This window comes from Drosophila pseudoobscura, chromosome 2 (assembly GCF_009870125.1).
Source record: "Drosophila pseudoobscura strain MV-25-SWS-2005 chromosome 2, UCI_Dpse_MV25, whole genome shotgun sequence".
Lineage (NCBI taxonomy): Eukaryota > Metazoa > Arthropoda > Insecta > Diptera > Drosophilidae > Drosophila > Drosophila pseudoobscura.
Window position 1 is genome coordinate 23,207,758 of NC_046679.1, and position 23,090 is coordinate 23,230,847.

Below are 23,090 nucleotides of genomic sequence, written 5' to 3' on the forward strand. Positions count from 1 at the left end.
ATAATAGATGCGTATAATCCAACAATCTACCAAACAAAAGCCTGATAAAGAAATAATAGAATAGAGTTGATTCCAAGAGCAGCGAAATAACCCGAAATTAAGTTCTCTTCAAGTGTTTTGATAAGAAAATGAATTAAATTTCGTCAATTAGAACCAGAACCGCAAGTGGCGTCAAGGTAGTGGCATTCTTAACGAGTTTATCCCTTCGCTTATGGGAAATTTTAACAGAGAATCAACATGCGTCATAGTGGAACAACGGACCTACCCCCTATGGTGACATTTCGGCCTTTCGCTCTTAGAATTCCATGAGAGATTCGCACGAATACCTGGAAAATTCGCAAAAATTCTAAATATAGAAGGTCTACGATTTGTTGCTTTGAAATTTGTGAGATATAGGGTTTCATTATAGCGTTTGTTACACTTCTTGTAGTAGGAGGAGAACCAAGAACCTCAGGGGGGCAAAAATAGAAACTGTATCCAGTGCCTACATATAGTATTTTATCTGCAATCTGTATTTACTCACACACTTGTTCTGATTTGATTACAGTTTAGTTTATTAGGAGGCCGGGAATTAAGCCCAATTGTTATGCGTGGGGTGTACTTTTGGGGTGTCGTAAGCGTAAACGTGGGCTAATTGCCGTTCGGCCTAATTGAGTTTCTCGCTCGGCAATTAATTTGACAATGGAAACGAGTCGCTGCTAATCATTTGCCTCGCTCTGGGACAGAGTGAAATATAGGTGAAGAAAATCATCATCATATCAAGGGGGTGTCACGGAGTCACAGTCCATCCGTCCGTTTCCGGAATCCAGGCAGATGGAGATATAATCTTTTCAAAACAAAAAACCACTTTAAAAGATTGCTGAGATACGGATATCCTTCCATTTGCCTGGACATTTCTAGGAGACCTCTGTAAATTTTGCTTTATTTAATCAATTCTAAAAGTTCAACGAGTAACGGGATTGAGTAACGAGTAGGAATAAAGAACGAGTAACTATTTGAAATGGGTCTCATGAAATAGGGAAATTTAGAATGGGTTTCCAATGAAAAATAAATCACAATTACAATTTGTTTTTCCCCCCATTTATCAAATTAAATGAACAATACAAGTTGAGGGGGGGTCAAGGGTTATTCGATTATCAAAAATGTCTTCAAATTACAAGAGACTCTCGCAATGAGTGATGCTTCTTGGAAGCATTCTTCTTTCAACCTCTATTAAAACCGAACCTCGATAAATCGAAAGTGAGAATTCAATGAAATAAATCATAATTAAAATTTTTGTCTCATTTATCAAATGAGCGAGTACAAGTTCAGGGGTTAAGTGTGCTTGAGGTTAAAGCCATTATAAAATTTCTTTGAATTCTTTCGAGAGAGAATCTTCAAGCCTCAATTAAAACCGAATCAAGAGGGAATCCCAAATAATTGAAAGTGAGAAACATAATTATCATTTATCAAATGAAAGAACAATACAAATAACCGATCATCAAAGATTTCGTCTGGAAACCGAAAAAAAAATGATATGAATTTCCTATTTTGTGGCGATTTTTTCAAAGTTTCATCATTTGTGGCCCCTTTTTGGGGGCTTTGTTGGGCTTTGTAACCCCATTATGATCCGCAGCTGCCCCTGCCCCAACCCCCAGAGAAACGCCTTCTTTGAGAGCATCATCATTAGATAAGAGCACGGCTCTTGCTCTGAAAATGCTAATGGTATTTTTTCAATCGCAACAGCCCAAAAAAAAAAAAAAACCGACGATGCAGTTGGACTCATTTTTCATTTCGCTTTCAGATCGGACTGCTCTACTAGTCGTAATAAATAATGGACAAAACGAAAATGAAATTGTATAATGAACGACTCAGACTGGGACCCGGGCCCGACCCGCACGAGTCGGCGGAGAGTTTCTTAAGGTCAAACAATTTTTCATGCAACACCTTGAGAATCAGCGAGGCACCAACAAACCCACCGGCGAGCGGCGTCTCTCAAGAAACCAGTTTCAGGCGTACGCCTCGGTCTTTTATTGGTAATGGTAGCTGGGGGAATGAATGGCTAAGAGGTGTGCTGGTGCCAGTGCCAGTTCGGGGTCCGTCAATGGGCCAAGCAGTAGTCCGGGTAGCGGCAGTAGCGGGTGCCGTATAATTGGCCGGAAAGTAACGTTGACGTTGGCCACTCTTTGCAATTAAAGCTTGGCCATAAACTCGATTCCCAAGCCCAAAAGGTTCTCGGAGCCGGTCCGGACCACAAGTCAGCTCGTGGCTTGTGGCACGCAATGTGCCAGAATGCCAAGAATAGCAAATAGCTCACACACACACAATGGAAAATCAGGAAAAGGAAAAACACTTCAAGCAAATGCGTTGGCCAGACCATTTTTGGATACTCTTTGCGGAAATGGGGATGAAAAATTAGACATAAGAGTTTCCTCTTCAGGTGTTCTTCATTCTGATAAAGAAAACCTACAATATTTGCTAGGAAAATAAAGAAAAAGAAAAGATAAGAAATCAGAAAGCACACAATCTATGGAAGAAAGGCTATCTTCGAGGGCTGTAGCTTCAGAAGTTCCCCTCAAACAGGCGAGGAATGCAATATTTTCACTCAAGTGTTTTTGAGTCACTTTTGGTAGGGGGAGGGGGGTGCGGGGTGCGGGGTGCAGTGCCCCTGTATATGGTCGGCAATGCAGCGCAGAACTTTCTCTCTTTAAATAATTTTATTAATTGCCGTCCACACCTCTTTCTTTTGGGCACACATTAACAAATTAGTATTCAATTGGGGGAGCCCATATTTACGATCATTAAAATTTATGGCCAATGTCGGTTGAAAAGGTCATCGTAGAAGACCACCAAATATATGGACCATATCCGAATCAGATACGTACCATCAGGGGCGTAGAGCTCCTCTAATCTAAATGGAGGCTCATAAAAAGGCGAAAGCAAATAAATGAAATGATATTCCCGGGCCTTGATTACGATAAGATAGGAGGATTATCTAAGTCTAGATACTCGGATATGCATTCGTATCTATCTATTTATACATTGTATATTATATTAATTTTTTGGCTACTCTGGATGGGGGGGGGGGGGGGGCTGCCTTTTTCACCGACGGACATTTAACACTTTTCGATCCCGTCGGTGAATTGAACTGCTGGAAGAGCATTGGGGTTTATTTATTATTTATATTGCTCTTTCGTTCGCTTTGTTTTGTGCAAATGTCCAGACAATTTAATTTATTTCCCTGCATTAAGGACAAATAAAATATAAGAGAGAGAGGACCAACGGTACTTCAAAGTAAATGAGTCCGACACGTGTGTGTGTGTGTGTGTGCAATAAATCACATTAAAAATTAAACGCAAAGAACAACTTTCGAGTGCTTGAGAGAGGGAGAGAGAGAGAGAGAGACTACTACTTTACTTACATTGAGCATCCAGATGATCATCTCCTCGAGGACAATGTCCATGCTGCTGTGGGCACCGCTCAGGGCGTAGTCCACGGGATTGCCGTTGGTGCGATCACCCAGGGCTGCTGTGGTGGTATCGCGGCGTCGCATCTTAGACGTGGCTGTGGCTGTGACTGTGACTGTGGCGTTGACTGTTTCTGTTTCCGTCGTTTCTGGGGAGGATATGGTTGGTTTGTCGGCGGCCCCAAAGAGGCTAAGCAGCTCCAGATCACGTTTGCAGCAGCAACGGCATATGCGCGGCATTTCCAGCAAACCACCTGCGACGTCATCGTCTTCCGGCAGAGAAAGTTGCGCCGCCGGCTGCTGCAGCGGTTGCTTTTCCGACGACCAGCTAGTGCTGCGTCTCCTGGTTCTGCTGCTGTTGGCGTTGGCACTCATCCCGGCGCTATTTCGGGTTTTGTTTTGTTTTGTTTTTATTTTGTCGAATTAATTAACTTTTTATCGACCGCAAAATTGCAGTGGATTTGGGGTGGCTCGGCCTCGGCTCTTTCACTTGGCCGAATCTCAATAGAATTTTTCACTTCACACACTATAAAATGCCTTTTTCTGGCTATTTCTTATCTGTTTTATTTGCTTTTGGCGCTTTCGTTTTGACCACGAGTCGGAGACCTAAAAAAAAAACCAGAACAGGCCAGAAAGAAACATGTAAGAGAGCAGATTTGGTAAGAGACCTTTCGCGCGCCGCTCTTGCCTATGTGTGCGTGTGTGTGTGTGTGCGAGCCAGTTTCTTTTAGTAGGCCAACAAGAATCGGACGCGGAATACCAATCAGAATGAGAAATCCACGGAAAATGATGATGCCCTTGTGAGGATACCTTCCCACCCCTCCCCTCCTTCCTCCCTCTGCCGACCGCGACAGGTATTTTCTAGCCTTTTTAAATGGCCAGGGCCGCATGCAACGCGTTAAAAAAACAAACAACTAGAAAGAAAAGAGGCCGAAAGTGTCACCTCCTCTCTCTCTCTCTCTTTGGCTCTTTGATCAAAAATTATTTTTGGCGGCGGCATTTCCGTGGCGGCTCCCCAATCAGAAGGCACTCTTACACACACACACACACAGACAAGCCGTTAAATGAATGAATTTTTGTATTCTAGTACGCACACAAATTCACTTGCAAATACAACAACAAGGGCCTAACGTTTCTTTATTGCAACTTTTTTTTGACAATATATTTTTTGGTGTAATTTTTTTACGGAAATACATCGGATATTTGTTTGTAGTAATTATAAACTTTAGCGCCGTACCGCTTTTCTGAATTCAGAAAATGCACCCGATTTCAGTTGTTTACTTGTCCGCGAGTGGGTCTGTTTTGGGGCGGCAAGGCCGTTTTCAAATACGCCCGCCTACGAATGTTGCTAGGGCCTAAAAATGTTGTCCGGCAACAAACGAGTGTTGCTAAGGAAAAAAAGGTATGGACAAGAACCAAAACGGGCCAGGAAATAACACGCATGCAATGTCAAATCCACCCCAAAAAACATGCCTTGATTGTTAGCAGAACTTGTATGCAATCACAGCATATTGTTGATCAAAGTCGGTAAGGTAAGATTCGTATGAGCCTTGGAATGTTGCGGGGCGGATTTTCCCTATCGAGCATACCTTTGCATGGCCCAGTGGTTCGAGTTCGCTCGGCCGGTTCGATCAAACCAAAGCAACTTTCGTGTAGCCAGAGAGCAACAATGTAAAACAAACATTGATCTTTTCAAATGAATGGGTTTGAACCCAGTATTGGGAAGGATTAATTTCAATTGTAGCGTAAGACCTAGAGCAGGATGCAGAATGGGGAAATCAACTTATGGAAGATTAAGCGGAATAAATATTTCCTACAAACTTAGCCTCCTTAGGCAAGCAGCCTCACCTTGTCTATAATAATACCATGGAATCAGCTGTTCTCGGAGAGAAGATAAAAAGAGAGAGAGAGAGCATCACCATCTAAACGACAATTATGCAAAAGGGAGAGGGGCTGATAATAACTGGTAGCATTGTGCAGGCTCAGGCTCAGACTCGACAAATTAATTTGCATGCTGCGCGTTGCTCTGGAGCTTCTGAAACGGCGTGGGAATGCAGGCGGCGTGCTCTGTTATTGTTCCCCCTTACACTTTGAATTTCCGCTTCGCTCTTTATGTTTGGGTTCTGTTCTGTTGCTTTGCATGTCTATCCGTAGACCAAAAAAGGGTTAAAATGGAATCTTCGAGAAGGACAGGACGTTTTCTTGGCACACATTACACACACACACACACACACAGAAAAAAGATAAATATGATATATTAATTGTAAAAACCCACGTTTTGCAAGTGCCATTTTCATATTTCACACAATTCGAAGTGCAAAGCGCTATTTTTACTTACATTTTTACCGAGATCACGCCGCCAGCATAGCCGGCGGCACAGTTAGCTTCGCCCATGCAACGATAATTTTATATGTTCTTTCACTTCACGATAAAAACAAATTAAGCCCGGATTTATTGTAAAAATTTAATTTTTGTTAATGTTTTTGCTGATTTTCTTCCCGCAGCACCGCGTTAGTGTTGTCGGCCGTGTGACCGACCCTCAGAAATATACCGTCTCCTTTTAAAAATATACCGTAAATATACTGACCAACTCAAGTTCTATTACACATATGTATTCCTCGTTTTTGATATTCCGTCGAATATTAATAGCTCGATAGAATATTTAGCCCTGCCCATATCATTTTAGGCCGTTGATGAATCAATTTTCTTCAAGATTGGTTAGTTTTTAGTCCTTGCTTTTACTGTATTTTGACTAAAACAAGGCTTAAACAAAATAGTTCAACAAAAAAAAAAAAACAGGTAATGTTGCTAGTATTTTAAGACATGATGCGCGCATAGGTCTTTGTATACCCTATTTCGCTCATTTTATATAAAGATTAAACGTAATTTATAAAGACCTTTTCTCAAATTGATATGTTTTAGTCATATTCATGTATATTATTAGTGTCTTGTATATATTTATCTCGATCCTGATACCTACGGAGCCTTTGATGACAAACATTTTGTCAATTCTATAGCATCCTTTCGGTAGAGTGTGGCAATTAATGTTGCCGGTAATCATTGTTGTCAACCGGTTATGACGACTAATTCTTGGTTATTCTTTCTTCCGTCGAATATTCCCAGCTATATAGATCTCTTAGCCCTGCCCACATAGTTTTATCCAGTTAATGAACCTATTTTCTAGTTGATTGGCTTATTTTAAATACTTGACTTATTTTTCTGCTACGGCGATTGCTTTGATAGTTTTTGCCTTCATTTTGGTTCCTTAGCATGAAGAAACAAACTTGACCCACTCAATTTTAAATAGTTCAACTATTTGAGGTAAATGGCGAAAAATATTAACGATATTAAATTCTTCTTGTAGAGCATGCCATCTTTCATCTGAAATTAAGAAAAAAACACTACATCTTTACCCTGAACTGCGCTAAAATGATCAAATTTGCATTATTTTCAGTGGAATATTAAAAAACCCCTTGTTTTAAAATGGGTTAATCGTTCTCCTTCAAGGATTGGAAACCATATTCCTCAATTTTTATATTCAATTTGATCCAAGCTAAAGCCGGGAGTGGGGATACAGGATCTGCAACCTTATTAAACCTGATACTTAAAAAGAGTATAGCGGGATATCAGATTTTCCGAAGGAAGCGTTTCTGACCACAAAAGGTACATAAATTCTCGATCAACACCAATAGCCGAGTCGGTTGAGCCATTTCTGTCCGTCCGTACCCATGAGCGCCTAGTGCTCAGAGACTCTAAGAGCTGGAGCAACGAGTTTTTGAATACAGATATATTTTTAAAGCGGAAATAGTCGGCTAATACGACGAACCTTTTTAAAGAAAATGTATAACAGTGTATTAAGTGTTATGTTGTTGTTTTTACAACAGTCTGTACTTTTTACAACAGTGTGGCAACTCTCTTCAACAGCTGTTCGTTTTCCAGCACACTGGCAGCTCCATCCATTGGACAGCAAAATCTACGTGGAGCAAAGTGATTTTCGAAATTATGGCAAAAAAACTAGAAAAGCATGAGGAAGCGTCTAACGATTGGAATCAGAGTGATGAAGACGACAATTGGGATGACTGGGGCGATGACGATGATAAGTTTGTTCACGTGGAGAAGGAGCAACAGCAGGAAAGCAGTGACGACAGAAACAACGCAAAAGGAAAAGAGGAGAAACCACTGGAGCAGCTAACATCGCAGGCGGAAACCACAGCTCCAGCTCCAGAACTTTCCTCATCTTCCTCATGGGGCCTGTGGGGAGGAAAACTGAGCTCTGTCCTCAACACGGCCACCGAGGGATTGGGGAATATAACCACACAAGTGAATCAGGGCTTGAGTCAGATTATAGGTGTACCCGATCCAGAGGAGCTGGCACGTTTGAATGCCGCAGAAAAGGCCAAAGAGGAGACGACCGTCGTCAGTCCCAAAGAAACACCATCAGCGACACCAGTCGATCCCAATCAGGAGAATGCATTTGGTCTGGGTTTCGTCACGAATCTGGGTTCCAAAGTCCTAAACACGGGACTGGACACCCTCGAGGGCATTGGCAAGAAGACCATGACCATACTGCAGGACAACGATCCCAAGTTGATGAACAAAAGGAAGCTTCTGGGTCTCGAGGCGAACAAACCCAATTTGAGTGCATTGCTGCTGGAGGCCAAAAAGGATGCGGATCAAATGGAGGAATCGCTGATGCAGCTCCAGTTGGAAAAGAAAAAGGCGCAACTACGCTTTGAGATTCTCTTCGAGAACTACTGCGGTCTGGTGCACTACGAGGCATTGGAAATCTTATCCAAAGAGTCGCGCCTGAAGCTGGACACGCTCTTGGATGCGGTCAGTGGAAATGCCCTGGCCGATCTGCAAGAGACCATCAACGAGGTGAAGGAACTGCTGGAACTGGAGGATCTGGAGTGCGACAGCGAAGGCGACTATAAGCCCGAGGAGCTGGGCGAACGTCTGTCGGCTACCATAGCAGACGCCGAACTGGGGATTCAATTTGAAGAGGTGGCAAAGTGAGTGAGCCAGATGGCTGTCCCCGAGGAAAAGCTTTCAATAAACTCTTTTTTCCAGCCACTGGAAGCAGTCACTCACTTGGTTAAAGTCGGAAGAGGCCACCACATCAGATCTGGAGCAGGCCTATGCCAAGAGCATACACGCCCTGAGCGAAGCCTGTGCCTTGGAAATGTGTAAGCTGCACAAGATTGCCGAACTGCTGCTGGTGAAGCAGCATCACAGCACCGCCAATGAGGTCGACGGCATTGTCAATCTCTGCAAGCAATGCAATGGCCATCTCCAGGGTCTCAGCCATCGCTATGCGGCATTACTGAGCAGCAAGGGTGCTTCTTCCCCCGACACTGCAGAGGAGTCCAAGGAGAGGGTCAACACATTCTTTGCCGAAATGTTTGCCGCCGTGCAATACGTCGAGCAGGCCTACAAGCTCTTTACGCCCATTTTGCAAATGGGGGCGGTCTAGCGGGAGATTCTGATTGTTCTGATCTATGAATTTTATATTTGTTGTAATTCATACAATTATTTATATGATTGTTTCGTTAATCTCTCTGTAAGTCTTATTTGTTTTCCATAAATTACTCTAAATGTACACAAATTTTAAATCTATGCAGATTATTGTGATAACACATTCCAAGACGACACATTTTGAAGAGTTTGTTTTTAGAAATGATGTATGTATTATGGTAGATCTAAGAAAGAAATGAATATGTTCCCCTTCATATAACATTCATAGATCACACTTTTTCAACATCATGAATGCTATGACAATTTTCAAACAAACAACAGATCCGATACCCATCTGAAAACTTACAATTCATTACAATTCAAACAAACAACCGATCGGTTCTGTTTCCAAACAAAAATCAACGTTTTTTTCGAGCTCTAAAAATTGTATTCCAACAATGGCTAATCGCCAAAAGCGAATAGTTATCCTATTGAAGGGCCACACCGCGGACTATGATCGGAGCCAGGCAATGCGTCAGAGTAATTTAAGTCCCATTTACATACCCCCATCGCAGATTGTGATGAAGAACCTGGGCTTGCTGAAGGCCAAACTTGAGGCGCCGCACAGATATGCCGGAATTATCTTCCCCGGACCGCGCAGTGTCCAGGCCGTGTACGAGGCACTGGGCAATAATGGTGCGATGCCAAATTGCTGGCGTGCCTTGCATAACTATGCATTGGGCGCAAGTACCCATAGCAGGGCATACATGACTCTACGAAAGTTTCCGACGCTTGGAGATCGTGTGGTGAGTGCCCACAACCTGTGCGACCTGATTGTGGAGACCATTGGACCGAAGAGAGACTTGCCATTGCTCCTGCCTTACGGGAATGAGGCCGGCAATACGCTGCGTATCCGACTGATGGCTCAGGGGTTTCGTGTGGATTCTTGTGAAGTGTACGAGAATCAAATCCATCCGAATTTTACAAACGACATGAAAAAGGTGCTCAAGGCCAAACAACTAGAGACCATAGTGTTTCACAGTCTGGCCAGCGTGAGGAGTGCATCGGAGTTTTTCAGCAAATATAAGGTTTCTGTGAACGATCGCAAACTTATTGCTGTGGGAGCTGCTGCCCAAAAGGCCATGGAGGAGGCAAAACTTCCTGTGAGCGCTGTGGTGAACTCCTATAGCGTAGATCAGTTGATAAAAGCCATCAAAAAATAATTCAGATGGGGAACTGTTGCCATATTTCATTAAAATTTTAATTGTTTCCATTTCTGGTATATGCACGAATGTAATCGAAATTTTGTTAATGTATCAAGGAAATATATCGCCAAAACGCATAAATTATGTTCCAAAGGGATAAACACTTAAATTTATCGTTATATTTGAAATGCGGATTTGGTTGGTCATTTTAGAATCGTATGGTAACACTGTTATTAACCCTTATGGTGTGTTATTCTAGTATTACTATTATTACAACAGTAAATGAGATAATTGTGCTAATGCGCTTGCCCTACTTTTTACTTATTTAATTTGAATGATTAACTTGCAGCAAATACGCCATGACGAACATAGTTTCCCCAAGCATTTCTGATCAATTATCTCCGTCATACGTCACAGTGAATAGAGAACTGCTGCCCCCCGAAGGGTTAAAATTGATAGAGCTGCCACCGCCGGTCACTATGGCATCGCACTATAATTCGTTCGTAGTAAGTTATATATTTTTGTCGCTGCTGACATTTCAAGTCAGCATTTGCTTATCCCAAATCCAAATATATTCGAACGAAACAACCATGGCAGCGTCTGCAAGCGCCAAACCGCTGTTTACCTGCAATTTTGAGGTGTTTGGACGCGTACAAGGTATTTCTGGCGACCTGGTTTCACCAGATATCCGCCTGGCCATGATCTAATTAGTTTCTCTTGCCATTTCAGGTGTTTTCTTCCGCAAGGTAAGTGATGAATGGTTTAACTGGCCGATTGACTGATCAGCGGGGTCACTATCACCTAATCTAGCACACGGAGCGCCAGGCAAACAGCCTGGGCGTAAGAGGTTGGTGCATGAACACCAGAGAGGGCACTGTTAAGGGACAATTGGAGGCACCCCTTCCCCAGCTGAACGAAATGTAATGCAGGTTTTTGGATTAGTATTACCAGTCTGATGCTAACTATAGTGTCCCGACACCAATTGTTTTCAGGAAACATTGGCTAGAGACCAAAGGGAGTCCCTCGTCCAGTATCGAAAAGGCAACGTTTACGGCGGCCAAGGAAATTCCCGAATATACTTTCAGTGGCTTTTCCATCAAGCGCTAGATCCCAGAACACTTTTCAAGCTAAACACTTCATTTATATTCGGTTTATTTAGAGTTCCTTAAACTATATACATATGTGTTGTGGGTGCATCGACCACCTCTCCTATCCTCCATCCAGTAGACACAATTTCAAAATGTACAGCATATAACGGCCTCTCACGTCGCCCAGAAGTGCTTCAGCACAAAGCAGCAATTTCAGTCATTCAGTTCAAATCGGCGTCTGAAAAAAATTAACAATATTATTGTAACAAAACAAACCAAATACAAATCGAGAGACACCGCCACAGGGTTGCCTTTAAAGTAGTTAAATAGTTAGCGTTGCCACATGCCAAAAAGTACCGATAGGTATTTAATTCAAACGACATCTCGCTCGCACGCACGAAACTACTCGTACGCATTTTCAATTGCCGCGGCATAGGTGTGAGCGGGACAACCGGTTGTTTGGCATGCGTACTTTGCTCTGCCAGGGCATAAACGAGTACAGCTTCGATACACGTCGTTTGGCAAAAAGCGTATCAGCCAGCGATGAAAAAAAATAAATGAGGAAAAAATTGTGCGAAGTGAGAACATTGAGACGAAGTCCATGCCATTGTGTAAGACGAAAAAAATTAACAATTGTGTGTACATCGTGCAAAACGGTTAGATTGTGCGTACAACCAAAAATACTACATAAATTTTAAGCAATTTACAAATTCTTGCGTGCTTCTGCTTCCATTGGTGAATGTGTCTGTGTGCCTGTGTGAGTACTTCGACAATACTTTCGCGCTGAAAACGTTTTTCTACTCCCTTTTTTTTCCGCTCGATTCTAATCGTCCCAAACAGCAACAAATGAAAAAGATTACAACTAATTAAGCATTTGTAGGGCATTTCGTGATTGTGAGATGTATAAAAAAATGCGATTGTGTAAATAACTGAAAATAGTGGAACATTGCTAGACCCGCACCCACACACATAAGCGCGAACACTCTTTGTATTTGTTTGCGTGTGCATGCATATTTTTGAGTCTTCGTATGTGTGTGTGTGTTGTAAAGGCGCGAGGTGCTGTTTGCCCACTAATTGTGGATCAAAAAAAATTCAATAAAAGAAATTATATAAAAACATGGAAGCCGAACAGCATCGCCCAGCACCATGCGCAGAAACAGAATGCATCTGCTAATACGTTTCTCAAGCATGATGTAAAGTTGAAGGAAATTGTGATTTTCATCTAGGGAGCAAAACGATTCCGTCAGTATGCAAAGATGTGTGTTCGTCTGCCTTCTATACAGTCTTTTTTTATTGCGCATCATTGTGAATGAGCAATAGCAGCAATAGCGCGCATTCTGCCAGGCCTGCTGTGTCCGCACGCTCGCGCGCTCAGTCTCTCTCTCTATCTCTCTCTCTCTCTTGGAGTATTTGTTCTCTCACTATCCGTATGTGTGTGTGTGGCCCTAGAGTGGTGTGAGTATTTTGTACATAACACGCCGGAAAAGACACTTTTTATTCCCATAAGAGCTGGATTGAGATAATAAAAATATTTGGTATATATCAAACAAATGCAAGCGGCTTTTGGTTTAAAAGAGTAAAAGAGTGGGATTTGATATGACATACAGTTAACGCAGTATGCTCTGTCAGTTCATATGCATGTGTGTATTCGGTGTGTATGTGATTTGTTGTGCATGTATTTGTGAGCTGCCAAGCGAAGAGAACGAAAAGTGTGCTCTGCATTTTCCATACAAATATTTAATTTTCAAAATCATTTTGGATAAAATAATATTATTTGTATTGCGTCCAAAAGCGAGTTGTCGTCGAATCGGAACGTACCCTCAACGGAAGATCCGGTAGAAAATTGAAAGGGAAAAGCGAATCAGGAATCGGCGTGCGAGCCCCTTGGCTACAATTGGAGCTCCACTCGGGACGTGTGGAACCGATGCGAATGCATCACCATCGCCAGGAAAAGCAGCAGGAGCAGGAGAAACAGAACTGGCCAACGGCATCGAAACTACTATGGCACCAGCGCTCACAGCCGAGCCATTAAGTACCAAGGAGAAGCTAACCAGCGCAGCATCGCCTTCGGTGGTGGTGAAGAAACCAGCGACACCAACGCCGGCAACGGCCACAACGCGTGTGACGCGCTCCTCCAAGGAGGCGGCCGCCTCAGCAGCAGCGGCAGCTGCCAAAGCTGCGGCTGTAGTCATCCCGCAACGCGTTCCATCGAGCAGAATCAGCAACAACAAGCGTAAATTAAGCGTCGGCAACAACAGCAGCAGCAACAAGCAACAAAATAATGATCCAATGGGCCTAAGCACAGCTCCTACCCCACACACAACAACAACAACGACCACTGGATCGGGGGTCGCAGAAGCCGAAGCCGAAGCCGAAGCAGAAGCAGCAACAGGAGGAGGCGTACCACCCATCGTTGACGCCGCTGTGGCATCAACCAGTGCTACGGGGCTCCTTGAAAGTCAATCGCCTGCTCTCCCACAAAGCGATTCCCAAAGCACTGACGTGCCTTCTGTAACGCCTACCATCGAGAACAACAACAACAACAACAACAATAGTGGTCGTAGTCCAAGGAAGGACAATTCCACGGTACAGCTGCTGGCAGGTCTGACCAGCAACTTTGAGGAGACGATCTCGGCTGAGATCTGTCTGCGCAAGACCCTACCCGAAGTGAGTCTCAGCAAGGAGCCAGCAGCACCATCCGCTGTGGCAGAAACTGTAGTTGTAGCAGAAGTTGAAGCAGAGGTAGTAGTCGTAGGGGAATCCACAACGGGTGAGCCACAAATCGATCTGCTTGAGCCGATGGAATTGGAGCAACCAGCGACGACGACGTCGGCGCCATTAGAGGAGTTGCCAAAGATCGAAACGGATGATATAGAGGGTAAGTTAGAGAACGGAAAGACGACAGAGAGAGCACTTTCCATTCATACTCTCTTCTACTCCATCTCTTCGATTTTCACAGAGCGCCTCAGCCAGTTGGATGGCAATGCTAGTGCCATTTTGCCTGCAGTGAAGGAGCAAGAGCCGGTGCAGGAGCAGGTGGATGTGGAAATGGTCGATGTGGTGGAAATGGTGGTTCCAACAACTCCCACAACGCCCAGCCGGCAACAGGTGCAACAGGATCCAAGATCCGAGTCATTGCCCGGTAGCCTGGCCTCGCCGCTGCCGGGCCAGAGGCAATCCACAGCATTGAATGCATCACAGTTGACGCCTCAAAGTACTTCCAGTTCCACAAATTTTCTCAAAGATGCAGGAGGCGGCGAGGGGCTGGAGGACACCGACATCGAGGAGGTCCTCAAGGCGCTCAAAACCTTTGAGGGCAATCACGTCATCAATTCGGACATTAATCCGGACATGTGTGATTTCAATTTCTTCAACGAGGTGTGGGAGGAGCAGCCATCAGCGACAGCTACGGCCCCTCACCCATCCGTAACTCCACAGTATCCGAATCCCATTGGCGGCACCATCGGCAGCAGCAGCAGCACCCCTCATGTCCTACCAGCAGAATCCATGGCGGAGGATCAAAAATCAATAGAGCAGCAGCAACAAATTCTCACGCGAAAGATCGACCATCTGTTCCGGCGAATGCGGAAGTTCCAGGCGCGCTATATGTGCAGCCACACCAGCGAGGAGGTGGCTGGGATTATGGAATGGGCGGCACGCACCTCCCACAAGACCCCAAATCCTGTGAGAAGTGATACGCTCAGCGAGCAGGAGACCACCGTGCTGTCGATCGTCTCCGGGCGACCGAAGCCCGACTTTTGGGAAGACCAAAAGAAGCATCCCGTGCCAGCCACCCAGATGGGCAGCCTCCTTCGTAGCATCGAAACGGCTGCACGGCACCAGCAGATCTGTCATACGCCCAGCGGCAGTTCCGCCACATTGGCCCCATCCTCGACATGGTACAACAGTGCCGGCAGCACTGCAGCAGTGCCTGCCAAGGTACGTCGTGGCAAGAACCTGCTGGATACATCAGCAGCCGCCACTTCAACAGCAGCATCGTCGGCCGCGGCCATCGAACAGAAAGCGCCCGGTTTGCATGAGATTATACCCTGCTTTGACACACATATAACCAACGAGCTGACCCACGTCTCTGGGCTGCTGCACAATGAGATGCGGGAGATACAGAACGCCCTCGATTCGGATGCAACAGAGTCCAGCTCTGGCGGCGAGTCTGCCGACGAGATGGTCATCTACAACAACACCCATCAGAAGCCGCTGACGATGTAAGTAATTCCTCCTTTCCTCCTTTCCTGTTCCATGTTCGCTGTGGGAGATATTCCCACTTTAAAAATAGTTTCAATTATGAATTTTTCAATTTTGTTTGTGTCAGACTTTTTTTTTTTGTTTTCTACCAGAGAACTTAATGACTTTTATGACATTACTTGAATGCTTAAAGCAGATCGAAATTCTATCATTTCTGGCAGCGATTAAGAGTTTTAAGTAGATTTGTAGACAACCATTCGAACATTCCTTTGGCACGATCAGGATCGTAAGAACAGTCATTTGAAGGGGAAAAGATAAACCGAAACAAGAACAGACAACTTGACCAGGTCGAAAAGATTACATATTAGATTTGTATCAAGTCCCCAAGAGTCCCTAAGCCTCGCACTTCAATGTCTCTACGTTTTCCCTATGTTTCGAAGACTCACCCACGCACCTACATTCCTGTATTTCCTGTCCTCCCGCTACGTTTGTGGAACGTACAGAATTTCGAAATTATTATTCAAAAATAACCGAAAATAAAACACGAATCAATAGGACACATAACTTTCTTTACAAAACCAAATGAAAAAGACTACTTTGATTCGGTATTGTCTGTATATAGTAGATTTGTCCCCGAACCCCACTAATTTGTATCTGCTGGATGTATTTCAGCGCCCGTCGAGCCGTGTGGACATACTCCAAAGATCGAGCCAATATTGCACTGCGCTGGTCCTGGCTCTGCTCACAGATGGCCGAATTGGAGGGCAGGAAACGCCAGTATCGTGATCTGTATATGGATTTGAATCACTCAAAGGGCGCCGTGGAGCTGGAGCAGATGCAGGTGCAGCAGCCGGCGAATGGCTACAAGGAGGAGCCATCCAGCGAATATCAATGCTGCCGCGCCCGACCCCTGATGCTGTCCAAGTTTCGGAAACGCAGTCTGTTCCAAACCACGGGCATTCACACGATTTCCAAGAAGGCCGCTCGCCCCAGCAACATCAAATGCGGCTGCCAGTGGCCACAGATACCGTGTGCCCTGTGCACGGGCCGACCAGATCCGACAGCGCCGCGCGAATTGGCCGAAATGATGATGCCGGCAAATCGAGTGGCGCTCCTCGATCCGGGCTATCATCCAGTGCTCAGCTTTGACACGGGTAAGGGATACACAATCCAGAAATCCATACAAATATTCAATAATCGATCGTCTTCTCCCCCCCCACCCATCCCCTAGATGTCACACAATCTGTGCATTTTGAGGCCATTTGCCGGCAATCGGACTGGCAGCAACGTATGTCGCGCTGCCAGGCCAAGACCGTTGTCAAAGGTGTCTATAAGGCGGAACGCGAGGCCATTGCTGCCAGCAATAGTGCTGCTCGTCGTCCCGGCGACCTGATCAAGCGTCGCTACATACGACGCAAAGAGCGCAACAACAATAATAATAATTCAAACTCAAATAAAGATGCAGCGGCAGCCGGCACGGCAGCGACGGGTCTAGGGGACAGCGGAAATGGTACAGCAACTTCTACTTCTTCTACGCCTTCTACAACGCCACTTGTGGCCAACAGTAAATTATTGTAAACATGACAAACATTCGATATTTGTTATTAACATACAACAACAACAATCTTTTGCATCTCTTCTTCTGTTTCTTTCCATCCAAACCAAAATCGATATCAACATAAAAAACAAAACTGAACCAAAAACAAAAAACAAACAAAAAAAAAAAAACAAAAAAAAACTGAACCGAACCGAACCGAAAACCGATACCGATACCGATCCTTCCTCCAATCACCAATCACCAATCAATACAACATCATCAAATTGTTTATTATGCCCTTCGTTTCTCTCCGCACCCTATGGGGATGCAGCAGCTGCGAGCAGGAAGCAGCAGCAGGCGCATCAGCCACCAACTGGAGTGAACGGCTCCAGATTGCCGTGGCCCGACTCTCGCCAACGCCAACGACAGCGCCTCCACAGTCCCTCCTCAGCATCTCAGATCTCGAACAGCGACGCTAAGCGGCGACGCATATCCAAAAACAACAGAAACAGCAGCAACAGCAACAGCAATTCCAACACACTAAATAACAGCCATCTGAATGGGTATAGCGATCAAAGCGGTGGAGGTGGAGGTGCAGGTGGAGATGTGAGAAGCGGTAGTCGTAGTCGTCATGCCTCGCCCACGCAAAATCAACGTTCGGAGAGGTAGGGAAAATGGGCAGCTTCCAGACCAAAGGATCTACCAACTAAAACTTAAAACTTTCAGAACAACAGAGCGTCGTCATCGTCCCGTTTATGATATTGATAATATTGTTATACCCTATAGTATTGCGGCCCAAACGAAAGTGGAGATACTGCCCTACAAAGAGATACCCACACCCAAGTATGTCCCCCCAACTTTATCTCTCTTTTGCTGTGCAATCATTCTCATACCATCTGTACTCTTGTTGGTTTTTGTAGATGGCGCGTTGTCGACAGCGAGACTGATAAGAACACACCAGTACAACCAGCAGCATCATCATCTGATGATTCAGCAGCAACACCAGCACCACCAGCAGCAACACCAGCAGCAACACCAACAACACCACAGATCAAAGCCGGTGGCAATGGCATTGTGCCAGCGGCAGCAGCAGCGTTAAATGAGCAAAAGCCGCAGCCACAACCACAACCACAGCCAGTGCTGCTGCCTGGGCAACCTTTGAAGGTGAATGGCTTGAAGAAGTTACAGCAGAAGACCAAGCACAAAATAAACAATAATAACAACAATGGACTGGTGAATGGTAATGCCAAGAAGGAGAAGGATGTTCTCCAGCAGGCAGAGGCTAGTGAGAAGAAGGATATTCCCCCAAAGGAGCTGGAGAGCGCGAAGGAGGCTGTCGTCCAGGGGCTGGCTGTGCAGACGGAGGCTAATGATAAGAATGATATCCTGTCAGCTGTCGGCTTGGAGAACGATGCCCAGTCATCGTCAGCCGCTGATAAAAAAGATATCCAGTCCTCAGATGCTGAGAAAAAAGTTATCTCTTTACCAGCCAGCGACCAAAAGGACATCCAGTCGAAAGCCAGCGATCAAAAGGACATCCAGTCCACAGCCAGCGATCAAAAGGACATCCAGTCCACAGCCAACGATACGAAGGACATCCTCCCATCAGCAGCCAGCAGAAAAAAGGCTTCCAGGGCCAAGAAAAAGGGTCTCAAAAGAAAGAAGCATAGGCCCAATGGGAAAATCGAAAAGGCAACAGCAGCTACAACAAAAGAAGCTGCCGTTGCCGCTGCCGCTGCCCCTTCCGCTTCCGCTTCCGTTGATGCTGCTGCAATAAAAGGCGAAACTAAAAGCAAACCCCATTTGATTGAAGGTGTCCGCATCGCCACGGTGGAGCCAATGGCCAAGCGGCCCAAACTACAGCTGGCCAAGGCCGGAGAGGGCGACAAACCCAAGACGAATGCCGGCCAAGCAATAGCGCCTATCGTACAACTGGATCCGGAGGAGGACGAGGAAGATGAGGACACCTCCGACGAGGCGTACATTGTGCGACATCAGCTTGCCCTGATCGAGGAGCGGCAACGCTTCGAGACTTATCTCAAGTTTCCGTGGAGCACGCGACCCCGAGCCAATCGCCGGATAGACAGTCGCGCCGAATCGAGCGGCGCCAATACGCCGGATTCGGCCTCGCCAGCTCCACATCTGGCTGGTGGTGCGGGAGCGGGCGATAACGAGAGCATACCCTCGCCGTTGGCCCATCCACTGGAGGGTTTCAACGAGAACGGCGAAATGTTGGGGGCGACGTCACGACCGCAGTCACGCCGCAGAACCACGTCCAGCAAGCTTAAGGATCAGGCGGAACGCCGCAGTGCCACGCCGGACATAAAAGATGTAAGTAGAAGAGATCAGAAGGAGGTAGGGAGGAACAACTTTTACACGTTATATTTTCCAATCAGACTTTTGTGGAGCCATCACCCTTCGAGCCGCTGATCTTTCCTCTGTCCGAGGAGGTCTACCAGAAGATGCTGGCCGAGCGCTATGCCCCGCCCAAGTATGAGGTGCTGAAGCCGGAGGTGAAGCGCACCAAGAGCAAGTCCACATCCTCCAATGGTGATGGGGGATCAACGGGTGCTGGGAAGAGCAAACGACGCAGGAGCAGCAAGTCGAAGAGCAAGCTAGTCAATGGTCAGCAAAATGGCCATCCAACGGCGGATGCTGCTGGGAAGGCGGCGTCAGCATCCAGAGCGGGCAAGGCAAAGATCAATGGCGGTGGCGGCCTTGAGGAGGAGTTGGAGGGGGAAATGGACGATGGCGTGGACTACGACCCAGAGCCGGAGGATATTCTGTGGGAGGAGCTGGAAGAGGACTATCCCAAGCATCATTTGGCACCGCTCGATGATGACGAAATGCTTAATGGCCCTGACGATCTCTACAACTCTGCGATCGATTCTTATTTGGATGATCCGGAGGCCCTAGAGGAGGACATGGGCGATGATCCGTTTGGCGACGATGACCCCAATGATCCGGAATGGAAGACCCGCAGCGATGGATCGCGCAAGCGTCTCTAAAAAATCCAACCCAAAATCCAAAGCAAATAACTTTTCATTCTCCATATTTAAAAGCAAAAGAAGATATTTTATCAATTTTAAACAGAACCCACACACACAATCCACACCCACACACACACCCACAGATGAGATGACATGGAGCTATCGAGTATTTTAATTTGTTTTAAAATATGTTTTTTGTTGGTTTTGCCGAGTTTGTTGTCGTCCCCGCTGGGCTGATGACCGACAGCAAAGCAAGGCGTACTCTACTCTTAAACAGTCTTCTAAGTTATTTAGTTCTACGACAGACACGACACAACACACACACCCACACACACACACAAAATATGCGCCGAGATGATGGAAGAGAAGAAAAGGAAACAAAACAAAACTCGTAAATAGAGAGAATACACATGTAAATAAAAAGCAACAAAATTATAGCGATTAAGCGGATTAATTCTAAAGAAAGTAAAAACAAGAAAAAACAAACTGTAAACTATAATGTATAATGTAATCGATAATAATAGAGGTACGTTGCGAATGCGACTTTTTTCGGCGATGAAGAATCGAACACACCCACCACTCTGGCACTCTCCAAATGCAACACTGTCTTGTGTATGTGTGGTGGTGAGTGCGTTCGGTTTTTTGGAGCGCACCAGCAGCCACCCACCACTTGGGCTACAAGCCAAAGTGCGTTCAAGAATAAACGATTTAAGCTAATCTACATATAAACAAATACACTTATAAATATATAATATAACAACAAACACACACACACACAAATATCTATATATATGTACATATATATATATATAGAGAGATAGATGCCGTTAGAGCAGATTTATAAAGCAGATAATAAGAAATGTAATCGCGCGCACGTGCACAACAACCAATCGACAACCCAACAACCTTCTCCTTAAGCGGGCATTCAAAAGGCTTGCTTTCACTTTTTATTTGTTAAGACAAAAACGTTATGTAAAAAAGGAATTCTGGCAGAGAAGAATCGAAATGAGCGAGGAGAGGAGAGGAGAAGTGTGGAGTGTGTGCAGTGGAGTGCAGCACGATCATGTATATGTAATGTATTTAGTCGCTTAGTCGTTTTCATTTCTACCTTAAACGTTAGTAGATATTAAACATAACAAAAACAAAAAACAACACGAAAACGGATAATATGCGCCGTATAAATGTTTATTCTAATTATTTTTCCTCTCGTTAAATACTTGAAGAAAGCAAAGAAAAAATTGTGAAAGATTTACTAAGGATAGCAGAAATACAGAACTCTATATTCGTATTTACGAGCCAGAGATTGTGTTCTCATATTTGCATGCTTTACTTTATGATGATATATGCTTTTTGGGAGGGGGGATAACAGATGTGGCAATTATTGTCACCATGTGTTTCTTTCTACCAATCCATCAGTTGAGTTCAGTTGATGATTGAACAACGCCACGAGATGATGGTAAGAGAAGAGCTAATCGCCGAAAAAAGAGAAGCGTCTAATCTAACGTCCAAACTCCCTAAACCAGATATCATTGCTATTCCTGCTGGCACTCAGCTCTACTTTCCATAGTGGATCCCTAATGCTGACGACTGCCAGATCGGAGCCCAGCATCAGACAGTTGCTGAACAAACAGCAGCTGAAGCTGACGAATCTAGAGTTTACTCTCCGGCATGTCCTGAGCAAGGTTTTGTTTCTCAGCGATGCCGATGTGCATGCCCCAAGGAGAGGGGATTCCGATCCCCTTGTGGAGCTATCAAAGCGTGTGACTCAACTGCTTCAGCGACTGGCAGAGAGTGAAGAGAGGGCCGCAGATATTCTCAGCAGAATAGAAGCAAAAATCAGTGCACCGGGAAGTCTGGGACCTGCTTCAAATGAGACTTTAGGGCTCAACAAAACAGCGGTACAGTTGGCAGAGGTAGAGGTAGAAGAGGTGGAACCCAAACAAAAGGAACTACCTAAATTGGGTGAGCGAGAATTTGATAATAAAGGGAATCCTTCGCACTCACCTGACAATCAATCCAATGCAAACTTCAGATCCAATGCAACCCGCCAAGGCCGACTGCTACGAGCTCGAGGACTTGACACGACGCGATGGCATCTACCGATTTCTAGTGCCAGAACTGAACGAAGTAGGCCGGGATTTCAATGAGCGCTATTGCGCTTTCACTTTGGATGGCCCCGCCTGGACGGTGATACAGAGTCGCGGACCCTACCAAACGCAGGAGAACTTTAATCGCACCTGGGACGAGTATCGCACAGGGTTCGGCAGTTTGGAGAGGGACTTCTGGTTTGGCAACGAATTCATACACAAGATTGTCTATCGCGACGATCACATGCTGCGCATCGAGCTGGAAGATCAGGAGGGAGCGCGAGATTGGGGCGAGTACGCGGTGTTCCGGCTGGACAGTGAGAGCTACAACTACCAGTTGGTTATCGATGGCTACCAGGGTTCCATGCCCGATGCCCTGGAGTACCACAACAAGATGGATTTCAGCACTTGCGACCGCAGGAATGACCAAAGCCCGCGCGAGAGTATCCCCTGTGCGGTGCGCTTTGGCAGCGGCTGGTGGTTCGATCGTTGCCAGGAGTGCAACCTCAATGGGATCTACCCAGGATCGGGCCGTTCGGGTATCATCTGGGCAGACTGGCGGAGCGGTAATTATACCTTGAAGACGGCCCGCATGATGATACGACCCGTACGATTTGTTCCGGCCACCGCGGACGACATTTACGACGAGTAATCCTGGAGCACTTTTAAAATTTAAATAGAGTTTATCATAATTTTGATCGCCTTTTTGATCGATAAGTTGTTCCTCCTTATACCGTTACCGATAGGTATCGAATCTAGTGGTCTAAAGTCCATCGAACAGATGATCTAAAGTCTTTCCTATTTGACATTTATTTTGAGTTACAAGTTCTGGCGGAAAAACAGTCCGAAAATATACATATATTTCAAAATATTTGACAGGCGGTTTTTTTTTTGTACCTTCATTGCATTTTTAGGGCAATGAAATAAATTTGTATATTTTATGGTTGTACTGCACTACACTTCTGTTCTAATCTAGTGTGGAGGACAGAGATAGCACAAAACTAGTATTGGTACCTGTCTGCACATTGATATTGGCCACAATCCTTTGCGGTTAAACTAACTTATGGCCATCTTAAATAAT

At 45.3% G+C, this 23,090-nt stretch overlaps 6 protein-coding genes and 1 long non-coding RNA gene across 18 annotated transcripts in view; 5 read left to right on the forward strand and 2 right to left on the reverse strand.

Annotated features, from left to right (window-relative positions):
• The window catches only part of mld (molting defective), a 41,592-nt gene extending 35,593 nt beyond the window's left edge, over positions 1-5,999 (reverse strand). For 3 of the 5 annotated variants that reach the window (XM_033377656.1, XM_033377650.1, XM_001359403.5), the window contains exons 1-2: positions 5,784-5,999; positions 3,401-4,051 (exon numbers count right to left, since the gene is read on the reverse strand). In XM_033377656.1, the coding sequence (XP_033233547.1) occupies positions 3,401-3,820 (420 nt within the window). In that variant the 5' untranslated portion in view covers positions 3,821-4,051; positions 5,784-5,999. Of the gene's footprint in view, positions 1-3,400; positions 4,052-4,539; positions 4,646-4,682; positions 4,702-5,783 lie in introns of those variants that run through there. The other 2 variants (XM_033377640.1, XM_033377636.1) reach the window with 2 other exon arrangements.
• Positions 6,000-7,364: 1,365 nt separating this feature from the next.
• LOC4802542 (protein FAM114A2) lies at positions 7,365-9,098 on the forward strand. The gene is made up of 2 exons (XM_001359404.5): positions 7,365-8,457; positions 8,516-9,098. Exons 1-2 carry the CDS (start codon positions 7,448-7,450, stop codon positions 8,916-8,918), a joined length of 1,413 nt encoding a protein of 470 aa, XP_001359441.2. The 5' UTR covers positions 7,365-7,447; the 3' UTR covers positions 8,919-9,098.
• Positions 9,099-9,207: 109 nt separating this feature from the next.
• Positions 9,208-10,273, forward strand: Uros2 (Uroporphyrinogen III synthase 2). Its single transcript, XM_001359405.4, has one exon. The coding sequence runs from the start codon at positions 9,358-9,360 to the stop codon at positions 10,120-10,122; it is 765 nt and encodes a 254-aa protein (XP_001359442.3). The 5' UTR covers positions 9,208-9,357; the 3' UTR covers positions 10,123-10,273.
• Positions 10,274-10,560: 287 nt separating this feature from the next.
• On the forward strand, positions 10,561-11,494 carry Acyp2 (Acylphosphatase 2). The gene is made up of 4 exons (XM_002137754.3): positions 10,561-10,761; positions 10,834-10,850; positions 10,915-11,024; positions 11,097-11,494. Exons 1-4 carry the CDS (start codon positions 10,584-10,586, stop codon positions 11,209-11,211), a joined length of 420 nt encoding a protein of 139 aa, XP_002137790.3. The 5' UTR covers positions 10,561-10,583; the 3' UTR covers positions 11,212-11,494.
• On the reverse strand, positions 11,240-22,057 carry LOC26532432 (uncharacterized). Its single transcript, XR_004468497.1, has 2 exons — positions 21,927-22,057; positions 11,240-11,430 (listed from the first exon to the last, which is right to left on the reverse strand). It is a non-coding gene; the product is annotated as an uncharacterized lncRNA (long non-coding RNA).
• Positions 11,646-20,673, forward strand: nsl1 (non-specific lethal 1). 8 transcript variants are annotated; one of them, XM_033376927.1, is made up of 9 exons: positions 11,648-11,856; positions 12,985-14,070; positions 14,152-15,415; positions 16,068-16,549; positions 16,627-16,959; positions 17,264-17,597; positions 17,659-17,775; positions 17,853-19,263; positions 19,329-20,673. In XM_033376927.1, exons 2-9 carry the CDS (start codon positions 13,194-13,196, stop codon positions 19,938-19,940), a joined length of 5,430 nt encoding a protein of 1,809 aa, XP_033232818.1. In that variant the 5' UTR covers positions 11,648-11,856; positions 12,985-13,193; the 3' UTR covers positions 19,941-20,673. The 8 variants fall into 8 exon arrangements, with proteins under 8 accessions (XP_033232824.1, XP_033232825.1, XP_033232823.1 ...); XM_033376929.1 differs by having other exon boundaries at positions 17,267-17,597; XM_033376930.1 differs by having other exon boundaries at positions 16,627-16,905.
• On the forward strand, positions 21,287-22,880 carry LOC117183339 (techylectin-5A). Its single transcript, XM_033376935.1, has 3 exons — positions 21,287-21,378; positions 21,446-21,884; positions 21,955-22,880. Exons 1-3 carry the CDS (start codon positions 21,352-21,354, stop codon positions 22,659-22,661), a joined length of 1,173 nt encoding a protein of 390 aa, XP_033232826.1. The 5' UTR covers positions 21,287-21,351; the 3' UTR covers positions 22,662-22,880.
• Positions 22,881-23,090: the final 210 nt, after the last annotated feature.

Bases quoted from the DNA above. Each gene is read 5' to 3' on its own strand.
- LOC4802542 (XM_001359404.5), top strand. From the start codon at position 7,448: ATGGCAAAAAAACTAGAAAAGCATGAGGAAGCGTCTAACGATTGGAAT. The intron at 8,458-8,515 runs GTGAGTGAGCCA...TCTTTTTTCCAG, and splicing joins CAATTTGAAGAGGTGGCAAA to CCACTGGAAGCAGTCACTCA.
- Uros2 (XM_001359405.4), top strand. From the start codon at position 9,358: ATGGCTAATCGCCAAAAGCGAATAGTTATCCTATTGAAGGGCCACACC.
- Acyp2 (XM_002137754.3), top strand. From the start codon at position 10,584: ATGGCATCGCACTATAATTCGTTCGTAGTAAGTTATATATTTTTGTCG. The intron at 11,025-11,096 runs GTAATGCAGGTT...AATTGTTTTCAG, and splicing joins CTTCCCCAGCTGAACGAAAT to GAAACATTGGCTAGAGACCA.
- nsl1 (XM_033376927.1), top strand. From the start codon at position 13,194: ATGGCACCAGCGCTCACAGCCGAGCCATTAAGTACCAAGGAGAAGCTA. The intron at 16,960-17,263 runs GTAAATTATTGT...ATGGGGATGCAG, and splicing joins AACGCCACTTGTGGCCAACA to CAGCTGCGAGCAGGAAGCAG. The intron at 19,264-19,328 runs GTAAGTAGAAGA...TTTTCCAATCAG, and splicing joins CCACGCCGGACATAAAAGAT to ACTTTTGTGGAGCCATCACC.
- LOC117183339 (XM_033376935.1), top strand. From the start codon at position 21,352: ATGATTGAACAACGCCACGAGATGATG. The intron at 21,379-21,445 runs GTAAGAGAAGAG...TCCCTAAACCAG, and splicing joins AACAACGCCACGAGATGATG to ATATCATTGCTATTCCTGCT. The intron at 21,885-21,954 runs GTGAGCGAGAAT...TGCAAACTTCAG, and splicing joins AAAGGAACTACCTAAATTGG to ATCCAATGCAACCCGCCAAG.